The sequence below is a fragment of the Pteronotus mesoamericanus genome, unplaced genomic scaffold (assembly GCF_021234165.1).
Source record: "Pteronotus mesoamericanus isolate MK-2021 breed Mesoamerican mustached bat unplaced genomic scaffold, CSHL_Meso_final contig_130, whole genome shotgun sequence".
NCBI lineage: Eukaryota > Metazoa > Chordata > Mammalia > Chiroptera > Mormoopidae > Pteronotus > Pteronotus mesoamericanus.
Genome location: NW_026555060.1, coordinates 24,683,820 through 24,699,466, shown reverse-complemented (window position 1 = coordinate 24,699,466; position 15,647 = coordinate 24,683,820). Strand labels below are relative to the sequence as shown.

Here is a 15,647-nt window from a genome sequence, read left to right as displayed (position 1 = left end):
AACACTCAGTATTTTATTTTGAAAGAATAGTCTAAAACTAGACTTTATCTTTTAGTTTATCTTTAAAAGAGCTGGACTGATAATAGGGGATAAAACCATTTGTTTGCATTCTAGGAAAAACAAGATACCAAAATGTTACAAGGGAGGGAGAGAGAGTACCTTGCAGGCCAGTTGCTTTTCAAACCTTGGAGAAATAAAACACCATGGACCCATGTTCTGAGGTTCCTCCTGACTCCAAATAAAATCTATAAAAGAATAAATTTCATTTCAGTACCTCAAGTAAACATATACAACATAAACACACACACTATGTATATATATACACACATTTTTCCAATATGGCATATTTTCTTGTCTTTTTTTTTTTTTTTTTTTGGACAAATGCATAGTAATATATCCACCAGCACAATCATGATACAGAACAATTCTATCAATCAAAAAAACTCCCTCATCTTGTCCCTTTGTACAATACTAAACTCCTCCTCTTACCCCCAGCCTCTGGCAACCACTGCTCTTTTCCCTGCCCCAACAGTTTGCCTTTTCCAGAATGTCAGACAACTAGAATCATACAGTATGTAGCCTTTTGGGTCTGGCTTCCTTGAATTAGCAAAACTCATTTGTAATTTTGTCAAGAGCAATAGTTCACTCTTTTTTATTGCTGAATACTATGACCTTGAGTATGGATATACCATGGACTGTTTGTTTTTTTTTTTAATTTATTGATTTTTAGGAAGAGAGGAAAGAAGAGAGAGAAACATTGATTTGTTGTTCCACTTATTTATGCATTCATTGATTGATTCTTGTATGTGCTCTGACCAGAGATCAAACCTACAACCTTGGCATGTAGGAACAACATTCTAAACAACTGAGCTACCTGACCAGGTCCTATAACACAGACTGTTTATTCATTCACAGGTGGAAGGACATTTTGGTTGTTTCCAGCTTAAGGCAATTATGAATAAAGCTGTTATAAACATTCACATGCAGATCTTTCTGGGGAGATGTTTTCCATTCTCTCAGATAAACACCTTTGAATGAGACCATTTTGTGGTATAGTAACTGTGTGTAACTGTATAAGAAACAGACAAACTATGTTCCAGAGTGGCAGTACCAGTTTGCATTCCCAATAGCAGTGAATGAGGGTCCCAGTTGCTTTGCATCCTCATCATCACTTGGTAGTCAATTTGTTGTTTTGTTTTCATTTTAGCTATTTGAATAGATATGTAGCCATATATCATTTTGGACTAATTTGCATTTCCATTATCACTAATTATGTTAAGCACCTTTTCATATATTTAGTTATTTTGCCATATGGTTCGTCAGTAAAGTGCCTGTTCAGTTCTTTAAAAAATTGGATTATGTATTTTATTATTGTTGAGTTTTAAGAGCTCTTTAAACATTCTGGATAGTCCTTTGTCAGATATCTATCTGCAAATATTTTCTCCTAGTTTGTGGCTTGTCTTTTTATCTTCTTGGCAGTGCCCACCACAAGTGCAAAAATTTTTCATTTTGATGAAGTCCAATTTTTCTTGTATGGAACACACTTTTGGTATTATATCTAAGAACTTTTTGTCTAGCCCAAGATCCCAAAGATTTTATTCCATTTTCTTCTAGAAGTTTTGTAGTTTTACATTTTACATTTAGGTCTATGATCAATTTTGATTTAATTTCTGCATAAGATGCATAAAGATATCCAATTATTCTAGCTCCATTTATTGAAAAGTTTATCTTTACAATTATAGTTGATTTATCATAAATGACAGCTATTACCTCCAAACTCTCAAGAAATTAGATGTCTTATATGAGACAAAGGAGACTGAAAGAAGCACCAAAAATGACATGAAGACACTGGCTCTAGAAGTATTATTTTCATATCTCTAGATTCCATGAGATCTAATTTTCTGATAACTCTCACTGTCCCCATAACAGTTTTTCACTTGAGATAGTTCCAATAGGTTTCAGATATCTAAAAGTCAAAGAACCTTTTACCTTTAACATGTTTGTATTTGCTCATCTCCTGTTGTAATGAGTCCAGTGGGAAAGGACAGAGTTCCTCTATACGGATAATGGCAAACTCACGCTTCTTGGCTTCCAGAGTTTCTCTTTGCTTCAGCAGGGCATAGAAGTGTTTGCCACAGCAAAACACTAGACTCTTAACACTGTGGGCAAAAAGGGGGCAGAAGGATAGGGGAGAAATACCTTAAAGTAAGACTTGTATCAGAAGAAAGGGGAAACCTGTAGATTTAAATGCTTCACTAATGAAGCCGTAGGGTGCTATAGTTGGATTCAGTCACGTGCTATGCCCTGGCAAGCTTTCTTTAGCAACATATGCCTCCAAAGTTCACTCTTCCATGCATATTATAACTCCTACCCAACTCAAATGATTTATAAAAGATTTAATTCCTACAAATTAAAATTCAACTACCAAGTATGAAAACAAAATATACATCAAATTACTTTTTTGGATCCACAGATGAATCACCAATGACTGGTGTGAATGTTGTTCCTGGTGCCATTTCCTGAAGAGTTGACACAGCTGCCTAAGGAGGAAGGAAAAAGCCACAAATCTATTAAACAGTGGAAAGGAGCTGAAGATGCTTTTACTTACAAAGGATCTTGACCAAGAAACAGTATCAAAACTCTCACCTAGGACTATATAAGTAAACATATATATAAATAAATAAAATAGCTTTAAAAAAAATTCAGTTCTGAATACGTAATAATAAATTGTTTTCCTGAGGTTAGATAAGATTGTCTTTAGTCTGGTGCCACAATAAAATTTTAAGAATCAAAATTTCAATTTGATCATACATCTCTATTGTTAATAAAAAGTATGCTCTAATTTTTTGGAACTGGCAACATTTTATAGAATTTATATTATGAATCAAAACAGCTAAGGTAGGGCAACTATTTCTTTAAGTTTTTTATTATCATTTATAAGTGAAACCTATTTGTCAAAACAAAATAAGTGAACATTTCTGTAATGAAGAGAAATTTTATAAATTAGCTAGATCTAAATAAATGCTTGTTGCAAAGAACTTAGAGTACAAAACTGATGAAGTCAGGTTAGGGATTTGATCCCTTCTGCTATCATCTAGTTAGTTTTCCCGCAGTCTAGACCAAAATGGGCATCTGGCATTTTTTTTTATACTCACTAGAGGACATCATCATTGCTTTTAGAGACAAAGGAAGGAAGATAGGAAATGAGACAGAGAAACACTGATGTGAGAGAGAAGCATCCATTGGCTGCCTCCCAGACACACCTGGACCAGGGATCAAACCTAGTGACCTGACTAGTAATCAAACCCTCAACCTTTCTGTTATGCAATGATGCTCCCACCAACTGAGCCACACTGGCCAGGGAGGTATATGGCATTTTGACTAAGACCATTGTGGGCAGCCACACTGATGTTGGAATATTGTGATATAACCTAAAAATTAATATTGACTATTCAGCTATTCTTATTACTAATTAATGTAATCTTTCTCCATGCAGAACCAGATCTGTTTGTCAGTCCTCACTTCCTAGAACAGAAAACAAAAGGAGTTGGGTGGGAAATTGGAATGGGATTTTGGTACCATCTGATGCACAGTCTCCATATAGCCCTGAGTCATGTTTGTCATGTGGCAAGACACATCCAAATAGGCCATCAAAAGAAAGGGTTGACTTATGTTCTGATAGATCATTTGTACCAGTAATCAAATTTTCAGGAGGAAATCAGAATTGAATAATGGTTGTACTCATTTTCAATTAATAAAGAACTTATGCCCTGGCTGGTGTGGTTCAGTGGATTGAGTGCTGGCCTGTAAACCAAATGGTCCCTGGTTCGATTCCCAGTCAGGGCACATGTCTGGGTTGCGGGCCAGGTCCCCAGCTGCAGGAGTGCAACAGGCAACCAATTAATGTGTCTCTCGCACATCAGTGTATCTCTTGCACATCGATGTTTCTTTCCTCTTTCTCCCTGCTTTTCCCTCTCTCTAAAAATAAATAAATAAGACCTGAAAATAAAAGTAAAAAACCTTACATGCTTAATGAAGATATTTGACTACTTAGTAGTTTTTCACTTGAAAATCTACAGGATACTTGTTGATATTTTTTAAGGCTCCTAAATAAGGCTTCTTTTATTTGATAAGTTATATATTAGATTTGGGGCAAGGTGTGAAATATTAGGACTAGAATATGAACTTTTATCTTGGTTTCAAATAGCAAAAAAGATACTCAATAAAATTTCTAATAGCTCACTTAAGACTTGGTAATATACATATATTATACTGAGATATTTAATATCATTACATTTGCTATTGACACCCAGAGCTGGAACAGGGGTAAGACAGGTGAGGTGCCTGAAGTGCAAAATTTAAGGTGTTCACTCCAGGATCGCTTAAGTGCTGACCATGAGAGTATGTCCTTACTACCCTCCAAATGCTAGGGATTGCTTAAAAATGCAAACACTTGAAGTTCTCTGTTTTTCTAAAGATTTTATTTATTTATTTTTAGAGAGAGGGTGTAAGGAAAGGAGAAAGAGAGGGAGAGATACATTGATCGGTTGCCTCTTGCATGCCCCCAACCAGGGACCTAGCCTGCAACCCAGGCATGTGCCCTGACTGGGAATCAAACCAGCAACATTTTGGTTTGCAAGATAATGCCCAATCCACTGAGCCACACCAGTCAGGGCAAATCACTTGCAACGTTCCTCAAAATCCTTCAGTTTCAAATCTACACTCTCAAATCTTTGTGCAAAGCACAAGATAGTCCTGAATAGCCATATTTCACATCAGCAGTAGTATCCAAATAACTACAAGGTTGTTTCAAATTCATCCTAATTAAGATCCTCATATAAAACTGGAAAAAAGTATAGCAGATGAGATAAAAATATGCTTACTAGTATTTATTACCTTGAATGTGGCCATTTGAAAACATATTTGTGATTAAAAAATAGGTTGTGCATTTAACACTTAGATCATGTAAACCAAGAGAAAATGTATACTTTTTAAAAATGTATAATTTTAAAGCAGTGTACGATAAACTATGTTGTTATGATGCCGTGCTTATTGCAACAGAAATCTACTTGTGATAAATCATTTAACAGAAAAAAATCTAAACAAATGTCAATGAGTAACACCACTTGTTTTCATCAAAATACTCTATATTCCCAACTTGCTGCTAGCAACACAGTAGTATTTAGACTATTGGGACTTCTAAGCTTTTTTTATAGAATTGTTTCCTCTTAGACCAGGATACCAGTCTTTCATTACAGAAACTGAGAGCTACCTGTATTTCCAGTTGTTCTTGAAAGGTGAGAGAGAGAGAAAGAGAGCAGCACAGCCAACTAAAACTAAAAAAGATGTTTCTGTAATTTAGAACTACAATTAGATACAGAAAACAGGGGGGAAAAAACAGTAGAAAAAAAATGACAATGGGAGAAAGGCTTCCAACAAACTTTTTCCACTTACAGGGAACCTGAGTAACATCTTCGGAGAAGCAACAATGAGGGGTTTTCTGAAGTTCCGGACCATTTGTCTCCTGAGCAAGTGGAAATACTGAGCAGGAGTGGTGGGGTGCACCACGAACATGTTCACATTGTCCCCATCCACCCCCTCCTCTACGCTGTCACACATCTAGAAAAGAAATGAAAGAAAGGAGATTATTCAGATCATCTCATCTAATCATAACAACATCTGCTCTCCAAAGGGACCACAAGGCTCTCAATGATGAAAGCTATTTCCCTCCATTACAGAAAATACCAGGAGGTAAATTTATAGCCTATGAAGAATTAACCACAGGATGGGTATGAAGGCTCCCTGCAACTGCCTGAGTCTGTGTATTTTAGCATAGTTGTTCCCAAACACAGCTGATTTCAAGAAGCATCTGGAGGGGACATTTTTTAAAAATACAGATTCTGATTACTGTGGGGTTAAGATTGTGAGTTTGTGGAAGGAAGCACTGTCAGAACCTCACTTTCCTAATGAAATAAACACAATTGTAGTTTGCACTGTTTGCTTTAAAGATTAGACAAAATCAAAAGCAGCTTAACAAGGTTAAAAAGTTGAAGGAAAGGAATGAAATCTTAGAAAATCCTGGTGGGACAGAAAGCCAAGGCATGGCTCCTAACCCCACTCCAGAAGCAATGGAGAGAAAAGAAAGTGATTTGACTAAACCCAGACAATTCTTGTTAGTTCCCTCCCGTTTGGAGAGAGGGTATGTATAGGCAACACTGGGGAAAAATAATGGCAAAATCTAGAGCAGAAGCACCTACAGTGCTCACTGCCAGGCTTGCCACTTCCAAAGCATTACATCTGTTTCATTCAAACAGTACAATGTCTGACAATTTAACGTTCACATTAAGTATCTTCCGAAGGCAGTTCTAGTTCAAAGTACCTTGGAAGCAGGAAAACATTCCTGGGAATCCAAAAAGTATTGGACATACCTGCAAGAAACGCTCTATGCGACAAGAGGAGTGGTCAGGTCCAGCCCCATCATACCCATGGGGTAAGAGGATCACAATGCCGCTCTGGAGGAGCCATTTGGCCTCTCCTGGAAAAGCAGGGGGAGGGACTGAGACCTCTATGAAGCAGGATCGAAAGGGTCTGATCTGACTTGAGTAGTGAACAATTGTTAGTTTGCTGCCTGACTCCCGAAAACCGTTTTCATTACTTGTATTGTCTGGCATAGTTACACCATACTTGGGAGAAGAAATATCCATCCTACCAACTGAAACCCTGGAATGATATATGCCCTGGGCTTAAGCAAGTGGAAGACAAACTCAACGGTGAACATCTGGCTCCCAGGACAGTGTGGCCATGCTGACTCCACTTCAGGCACAACTCTAAGACTGGGCAGCTCCTGCTTTTCCTTATAGCACTCCTGACAACACATGCCACTGTCCTCAAGCTGAGTCTATGGAGTCTCTGGACGGGTCAAAGTCCAGCCTCTTCAAGGCACATTTCTTTTTTATTGTTTTTATTTTAAATTTCATTTATTGGGGTGACATTGATTGGCATGTTTCTTACAACTACACAGTTACAGAGAAACACAACAGAGGGAAGGATCTATAGTGCGTACTCAAAATCCAAGAGTGGTTACCCTCTAAAATGGGGTGAGAGTCTGGGGGAGACTCACACCTGTACTTTATATACTTTAAATTTTTACAGTAAACAGCTACCACTTTTATAAATGATCATTAAAAATAATAAAGATGCACAACTTCCCATGTTCAGATGCTTGAGTGTCCCTGGGTTGAGGGAAGCAGATTTTCAAGGCTGTCACTCACTCTGACCACAAATCCTCACTGTGTCATCATTGTCTGCTTGTAATTCATGTCACAGCTACTTAACAAACCCAAGAGTGGACCTGAAAATCAAACTACTTAGGACCTAGTAGGTGCAGGTCCTGCTCCCTTCAGCCAAATACATTCCCCTGCAAATGGGAAGGTGCTCCCTGCCCAGTACCCAGCTCTCCAGCACCTTATTTAACTCTGAAAGCTGCCATGCCCCAGTGACAGGGCAACCCCTCAACTCTCGCCAGGGTCTGTGGTACAAGGAGTCTTGTAAGCAGCTACAGCCCTTTTTCATTCATTTGTCCCCATGAGGCTGGTGCCATGTGTCCACTGCACACCCAAATGCCAAAACCTACCTCCAGAGATGAACGTGTCAAAGATAATCTGGGCACCATTGAAGAAATCGCCAAATTGAGCCTCCCAGAGAGGCAGTAAATTAGGGCTCTCGATGCTCATCCCATATTCAAATCCTAGGACAGCCTCTTCTGACAGCGGGCTGTTGCTGACCTGACTCAAAAAAAAACAGAGACACTGTCATGCTGGGGAAGCAGTGACTGAATCAGTAAAGGTAAAAGCCTCACATTTATACAAACCTCTCAAGAGGGAGGAGGGGCAGCAAGTGAAGCTTTGTTTTCAGTCATCTCCACATGCCTTTGGGAAAAAGCCCTCTATGAGTGATGCACATGGGAAAGTTGGGACAAAAAGAGGAAGAGATGAAAGAGGTTGGAATATAGGCATTCAAGACTTTCTTCAAGGATAAGCAAAATTAACTTTTCAGATGACCCACCTTTGGAGTTGAGAGTAAAACTTGTGTCATATAACCTTTTTTTAAAAAAAAGTTACAGAACATGGGAATGCAGACTGGGGCAGCCACTGTGGAAAACAGTATGGAATTTCCTCAGAAAACTAAAAATGGAATTGCCTTTTGACCCAGCAATTCCACTGCTGGTATTATACCCTAGGAATCCTGAAACAATAGCCAAGTGTTGGAAGCAATCTAAGTGCCCATCAGTAAATGAATGGATCAAAAAACCATGGTACATTTACACAATGGAATACTACACAGCAGAAAGGAAGAAGGAGCTCCTATCCTTCATGACAGCATGGATGGATATGGAGAGCATTATGCTAAGTGAAATAAGCCAGGGGGTGAAAGACAAATACCATATGATCTCACCTATAAGTAGAACCTAATCAACAAAACAAACAAGCATGCAAAATATAACCAGAGACATTCAAATAAAGAACAAACTGACAGTAACCAGAGGGGAGGGGGGAGGGAGATAATGGGGGAAAATAGGGGAATGGTTGTCAAGGAATGTGTATAAAGGACAAAACCAAAGGGGGTGGGACCAAGGGTGGGAGGTAGGGAGAGGTGGGGCGGGGGAAGGGAATGGTGGGGGGAAGTGAAGACAACTGTGTTTGAACAACAATAAAAAAAGAAGTCACAAAACAAAGGGGGAAAGTTACCAAAAAAAGGTTTACCTTAGGTTAGAATCCATAATATTCTATTTGGTCAATAGAGTAACAGAACCATTGTGATATATTAAGATAAAAAAAAGGAAGGGCAGAATACAAAATTATGTCTCTGAGGAGGCTAAAAGGACATGGCAATTAAATGCAACATGATTCTGAATGGGGTTTGAGGGCCCGAGGGCAGTCATGGCACAATGTTAACTTCTTGACTTGGATGGTGATATTGTGGTAACGTAGGAGAATGTCCTTGTTTGTAGGAAATATCTATCTAGTGCCTCAAAAATTGACAACCTGAAGTTTCCAATTTGATGTCTCAAGTATTTCAGAATGAGAAGAAGTTCCTCACGCATTATACATCCAAATATTTATAATTTTGTGCTTCTTTCAAAAATTTATTTAAAATATTCTTTGAAAGTTATGTATCTGTAAAATATTATCTGGCAATAAAAAGAATAAAATATTGATACATACTACAACATGGATGGACCTTGAAAACATGATCCTTAGCCAGTCACAAAAGGCCACATGACACATGATTCTACTCATATGAAAAGTCCACAATAGGCAAATCCATAGAGACAGAAAGTAGATTAGTGATTGCAAGGGGCTTGACAGAGGAAGGAATGGGGAATTCCTGCTAAATGTGTAGGGTTTCTTTCTGGGATGATAAAAATGTTCTGAAATTAAAAGTGGTGAGGGTTACACAACTCTGTGAATATACTAAAGACCACTTAATTGCACACATTGAAAGGTTGAATTTTTTTTTAATTTTGTATTGTTTATTCTATTACAGTTGTCCCAATTCTTCCCCTTTTTCTCCCTTCCACCCAGCCCATGTCTCTAGCCAGCAGTCAATCCCCTCTCCGTTGTCCATGTCCATGAGTGATTCATACATGTTTCTTGACTAGCCTCTTCCCCTTCTTTTCACCATTTTGCCTCTCCCTCCTCCCTTCCTATAGCTATCAGTCTGTTCCATGTATTCATGTCTCTTGTTCTATTTTTCTCATTAATTTATTTTGTTCATTAGATTCCAGTTATAAGTGAGGTCATATGGTATTTGTCTTTCACTGATTGGCTTATTTCATTTAGCATAATAATCTCCAGTTTCGTTCCTGCTGTCCCGCGAAAGGTACGAGTTCCTTCTTTCTTTCTGCTGCATAGTATTCCATTGTGTAAATGTTCCACAGCTTTTTAATCCACTCATCTACTAATGGGCACTCACTTGGGCTCTTTCCAAAACTTAGCTATTGTAAATAGTGCTGCTATGAACATAGGAGTACATAAGTTCTTTTGAATTGGTGTTTCAGGATTCTTAGGGTATATTCCCAGCAATGGAATCGCTGGGTCACAAGGCAGTTCCATTTTTAATTTTTTGAGGAAATTCCATACTGTTTTCCACAGTGGCTGCACCAGTCTACATTCCACCAACAGTGAACTAGGATTCCCCTTTCTCCATATGCTCACCAATACTTGTTGCTTGTTGATTTACTAATGATAACCATTCTGACAGGTATGAGGTGATATCTCATTATGGTTACCATTTGCATCTCTCTGATGGCTAGGGACGTTGAGCATCTTTTCATGCCTATGGGCCATCTCTATGTCCTCCTTGGAGAAGTGTCTATTCATGCCTTTTGCCCACTTTTTAATTGGGTTGTCTTCCTGGTATTGAGTCATATGATTTCTTTATATATTTTTGAGATTAAACCTTTGCTGATGTATCACTGGAAAATGTTCTCCTATACAGTTGGTTCCCTTTTCATTTTGATGACAGTTTCTTTAGCCATGCAGAAACTTTTTAATTTGATGTAGTCCCATTTGTTTATTTTTTTCCCCTTATTTCCCTTGCCCTAGGAGATACATCAGCAAAAATATTGCTACGTGAGATGTCTGAAATTTCACTGCCTATGTTTTCTGCTCAGACTTTTATGGTATTTCTACTTATATTTAAGTCTGAAAGCCTGAATTCTATGTTATATGTCAATAAAGTTTTTATTTTTAAAAAACAAAAAAGTATATCTGTACAATGATTACAACTATAAAATTTTGTGATTTATATGCATAAATAGTCAATGATAACAGAAAAATACAAATAGATGATTATTTCTGAGTTCCATTTTGATTTCAGTAATAATCTATATATTAATTTTTAAAAAGACTGCTGAATTTCTCAGATTTATATGTGTGCTATAAATGGGGTTTGTAGTGGTCACTTTTCTTGTACCTCCACCGTCCTCACCTCATTCCTCATCTCTCTTCTTACCCAAGGCTGACATGCCCATTCATATTCTAAATCCATTGGCCTTTGGCTTCTCCCCCCAGCTTCACCACCTAACCCCTCTTTTCTGAAACTCTCCTCACTAGCTTTCTCCTCTCAGTAGATAGACAATCAAAAGCTTAAAACCAAAACAAGAAATAGTCTCGATCAGTGCTCTCCAGTCACTGCTTCCTTTCACAGTCAAGCTTCTAGAAAAAATTATCTAATTCACTTGCCTCTACCTCCTTAACTCTTGTTTATCTTTCAACTGGCATAATGTAGCTTCTGCTTTTACCACTCCACTAAAATAGGTCTACCAAGAAATGAGATAGCCAAATTGACACCGAAAAAGAAATAGCTCTACATGAGGTCAACCCTTGACTCTAGTTGCCAGATCCAATGACCATGTTATTCTTCCTCTTATCTGACTCCTCCATCCTTGAGTTCAATGACATGGTGATTCTAGTTCTCTTCATGCATTCCTGGGTGCTTTTTATGGAAAAAAATTTCCATAAAAATTTTATGTAAGTGGTGCTTTTTAGCTCCACTTACTTAATTTGCCTGACAGAAACCTCTGTGTCATTCAGCCTCTCTAAGTCAAATGTCCAAAACTGAATCCATTATATTTCCTCACCAAACTTGTTTCCATTTCTTTACTCCCTGTTCCGGTGAACGCTGTCATCATATACCAGTTGTCCAAGTCATAAAGCTAAAAGGAAACTGAGACTGGTCTTTCTTATTTATGCCCTACATCTACCACTAAGTCCTTCAGCTATGATTTTCTAAACAGTTCTCAAATCTGACCCCATCTTCCATCTGCACTGTTATTGCCCTAATTCAAATCCCTGTGATTTCCTGCCTAGATGATTGAGAAGCCTCCTTAGAAATTGTCCTAAATTCTCACTCTTTTTCAACCTAGGCTTCAAGTGTTATCAGGAGTGACCTTTCTATTGATAATATAAAGATCAGATCATCTATTCAGAATTCCATCACTGTTTCTATTTTACATACTACTCAAAGTCTTTTTCTATGTGGATAGTCCTATGTGGCTTGTCTCCTCATTTTTACTCCTGCATCCACTTTGCAGTTTAATCTCCAGCCATATGAAGTTATTTGTAGCTCCCTGGGCATATCAAGTCCTTTCACTTCTCAGTTTTTTAATGTGCTATTGTGTCCACATTGAATGTTCTCCCTATACGTGTTAGAACAGGCAACTCCTACTGTCCTTCAAGTTTAGTGAAATTTGGTTTCCTTGCCAAAGTTTTTCTGATTTCCTCAAAAAGGATAAGCCACTCCTTCTCCTATGCATCTACTGTACTTTGTACACTGGTATACCTTATTTTCTTGAGTCTATTAATGCTTTTACTTATTCCAAAAAGTATTTAAGATGGATTGTAATTATACATAATATATATCATGATGATGCAAAGTAAGTGCAGGGAAAAAAGAGAAATTAAGATTGAGAAACAGAACAGAGTTTGGGGGAAGATATAACTTGGCAACCAACTCACTTTTACCAAGGCTACTGTGGCCTCTGCCCCTTTATAAAAGCCATTGTATGTTTTTTGAAACGTACATATATTAATTGCTGTATTTTCTGGTTTTATGGAAGTCATTATTGGTAAGAGAATGCTGGTTAGTTGCAGAATTCATGGTGTATACACAATAAAGACAAATGAAGATCAAGCAGGTGTTTCTCCCAGGGTATTCATGTAAAGTACACGGTATCAGATAATATATGAAATCTTTGACAGCTTCCTCAAAAAAGAGGAAAGGTGTCTAATTAGGGATTTTCAAATACCAATATTTAAAGCTACTCAATACTATTTATCATAAAAGTCATGGGGGGTGAATATTAAACATTTAATTATCTAGATCATCAATCTGATTTAACACAGGGCTAGATTTTAGACTAACTTAAAGAAAAGCTAAGCAGTATGTCCACTAAGAAATCTTCCTGGAGTTTTCCTTTTGACAAGTAAATTTCTTAAATAAATATCAATATCAATGAACTCAAGATTACACTCTCAAACAAATGGCTAGAGTAGGAAAAAAAGAGGACATGTCACTAATTGAACCTTAAAGGATAATTTATTTTAATAAACATCACATGCCAGGTATATGCTAGTTCCTGGAGAGACAAAAATGAGAAGACCCAACCCCTGCCTTTGACTCTAATGAGTATAGTTCATTGACTGACACATGGAAATATATGGTAATAGGTATATTCATCGAGCCTACTAAACCTTAGTGAATAAAGTAACTTGATAAAAGACCTTTTAAAAAAAATAGGAAAAAATATTAGCTAATTATTCACATCTTTGTTTTACTTTAATGAATTTAAAAATATGCAGTCTATAATGTCAATTTTTGACTGAGAAAATTAACTTTCATTGGACATTTACATGATGCAGAGAAGTAGCCAGAGTAAAATAACCCCAGTCTACTTGCTAGTATTCAATTCCATTCCAAATTTATAGGCCTATATCATCTATCCACTCAGTATCCCTTTACTTCAAAAAGTACTGAACCCCTAGTTGCCTTAAGAATCCTGTAACTATAATCATTAGCATCTAGATTTTACAATAGATAAGGAAACATCCTACCTCTAGAAACCCCTTCTGATTAGGGTCCATATGGTTCAAAGGGATATAGGTGTCAGCAGTCTTCTGGCAAACAACCATTGCATGCCTTTGACTAAATGTTCCACGGCCAACATCCTGGCCACTCAGACGAACATTAAAACCTTAAGCAAGCAAGAGGGGAAAAAGTCCAGATCCCCATAAATAACTTAGTAGTAATAAGACATGATAACCCTGAATTGTTATACATCAGCTTATCCTGAAAGTTTTTCTTAGCATAATAATTTATCCTTATTAAAAAATACTAGTCTTATATTTAAAATCTATATTCAAGGTGAGATCACATAAGAATGGAGAGTCATCATTTGCCTTACAATTTTTAGAGGAAAATTTTTTTTTAATACATCCAGCCCTGAGCCCTTTTTTTCCCAGATATAATTGCTCTAGTTTCTGATGAAGGTTGTCAACATGACTTATACTAAGATTAAAAATAACATTGTCAGGTAAGAAAAGATAACATGTTTTAGAATCTCTGTAGTCAATGAAAACAATAGGAGGTAGTTGTCACTTTAAAATCTGCAGAGGTTACAGATAACAAATGTTGTATTAAAGCATCTCCTACTAGCTGTGCTGCTAAACAGAAACTTCTTACCTTGAGCAAGTAATGAGCCCAAGGCAAGAGCCTCTGCCGTGGCCCAGTCTAACTTGGTTCCATCCATCACCTTCTCCAGTCTAGACTGTAAAATTGAACGTAAGGAAAAAAGAAACTTTAATTAAGAGTCTGTATCCTTTTTCATGGAGTTCAAAAAATGTAATGCAACAATGGGAAATATAAAAAAAAAAAACTAATGTTAAGCAAAAGAGAAAGTGAAAAAGAACACATAAAAGTCTGATAGCAATCATATGACACTTTATTAGTTTTAATCTGTTCTTTGTATGTTTTCTTCTCATATAACATTTTAAAACAGGCAAAACACACAGGCACTGAGGTTAGTTGTTTACCCTGTGGGTAATTGAGAGATGGCAGCAGGAAAGTGTTCTTGGGGAACTGTATTTGTAATATTCTATTTATTCTCCTGGATGGGAAGAACATAGTTTGTTTTAATAGTCTCTATACCTACAATTAAAATCCTGAAATGAAGTTAGTGTTTTAAAAATAATTCAGATCGTAAAGTTTTTTTCATCCAAGTTTAAGAAAGATGAAGGTTTTAACTCCTTGTTCTCCTCTTTTTAGCACTAAAAGTCCTGAGTCCCGGGAAATTCCTGAGTCCCAGGCAAACCGGCCGTGGGTGGCGGGGAGAGGTTGTCACATCTATATTTAACATGAGACAATATGTAAAACCTCAACATGATTAAGGGTCTAAATAGTTGACTCCAGGGGTGTGTTGATTCTATTTATTTTATTTAAGCCTCCCAAAAGAATGACAGTGTTTTCTGGTCAGAAAAATCAAAATGGGCATTCCAATATTGCTGTATTTTTAATAATGTGCATGCAGTACATGTAAATTTAATGTATTAAACAGGAAGGGAGGAAGGAAAGAAGGAAGGAAGGAAGAAAAAACAGAAGTAGACAAAATCTGAGTTGACTATCAGTACCAAAACACCATTAGAATTGGTTCCTAGAACACCACAACATACAAATATTTATCAGATAAATTAGCCAACCAAATGGACAGACCAACCTCAATTCCTTTGCTGCACAAGAAACAAACAATAACCAGAGATTTCAGAGCTTCCCACCTGAACATACATCTTCAGAAGGTGACTGTGCATCTGGAGTTCCTCCGGAACTTCCACAGACTTGCCACCAATAAACCGCAAGAGGTCTAGGGGCACACCTGTGTTCCAGGTGGTAATACGAGCTTCTGGCTGAACCAGGCCCTGCCAGTGCGCCTGCAGGTGAGTGGCAGGGGGGCTATAGTGGGCCAGGTTAGTTAAATGGTCATTTAACTTTGCGTAGTAGGAGGCTTTGATTTCTGACACCTCTTCCTGGGTCATGAGTCCATTGGCAATAAGGTGCTCTGCATACGTGTCTGGAATGCTCTTTCGGGCTCT

The 15,647-nt window shown here is 37.5% G+C and overlaps 1 protein-coding gene across 1 annotated transcript in view; it reads right to left on the bottom strand.

Annotated features, from left to right (window-relative positions):
• DHTKD1 (dehydrogenase E1 and transketolase domain containing 1) overlaps positions 1-15,647 on the bottom strand; it is a 48,565-nt gene that overhangs the window by 2,608 nt on the left and 30,310 nt on the right. The window contains exons 8-16 of the mRNA XM_054593518.1: positions 15,333-15,645; positions 14,245-14,329; positions 13,617-13,756; positions 7,634-7,784; positions 6,429-6,535; positions 5,455-5,619; positions 2,458-2,540; positions 1,990-2,159; positions 160-245 (exon numbers count right to left, since the gene is read on the bottom strand). Of these exons, the coding sequence (XP_054449493.1) occupies positions 160-245; positions 1,990-2,159; positions 2,458-2,540; positions 5,455-5,619; positions 6,429-6,535; positions 7,634-7,784; positions 13,617-13,756; positions 14,245-14,329; positions 15,333-15,645 (1,300 nt within the window). The remainder of the gene's footprint in view (positions 1-159; positions 246-1,989; positions 2,160-2,457; positions 2,541-5,454; positions 5,620-6,428; positions 6,536-7,633; positions 7,785-13,616; positions 13,757-14,244; positions 14,330-15,332; positions 15,646-15,647) is intronic.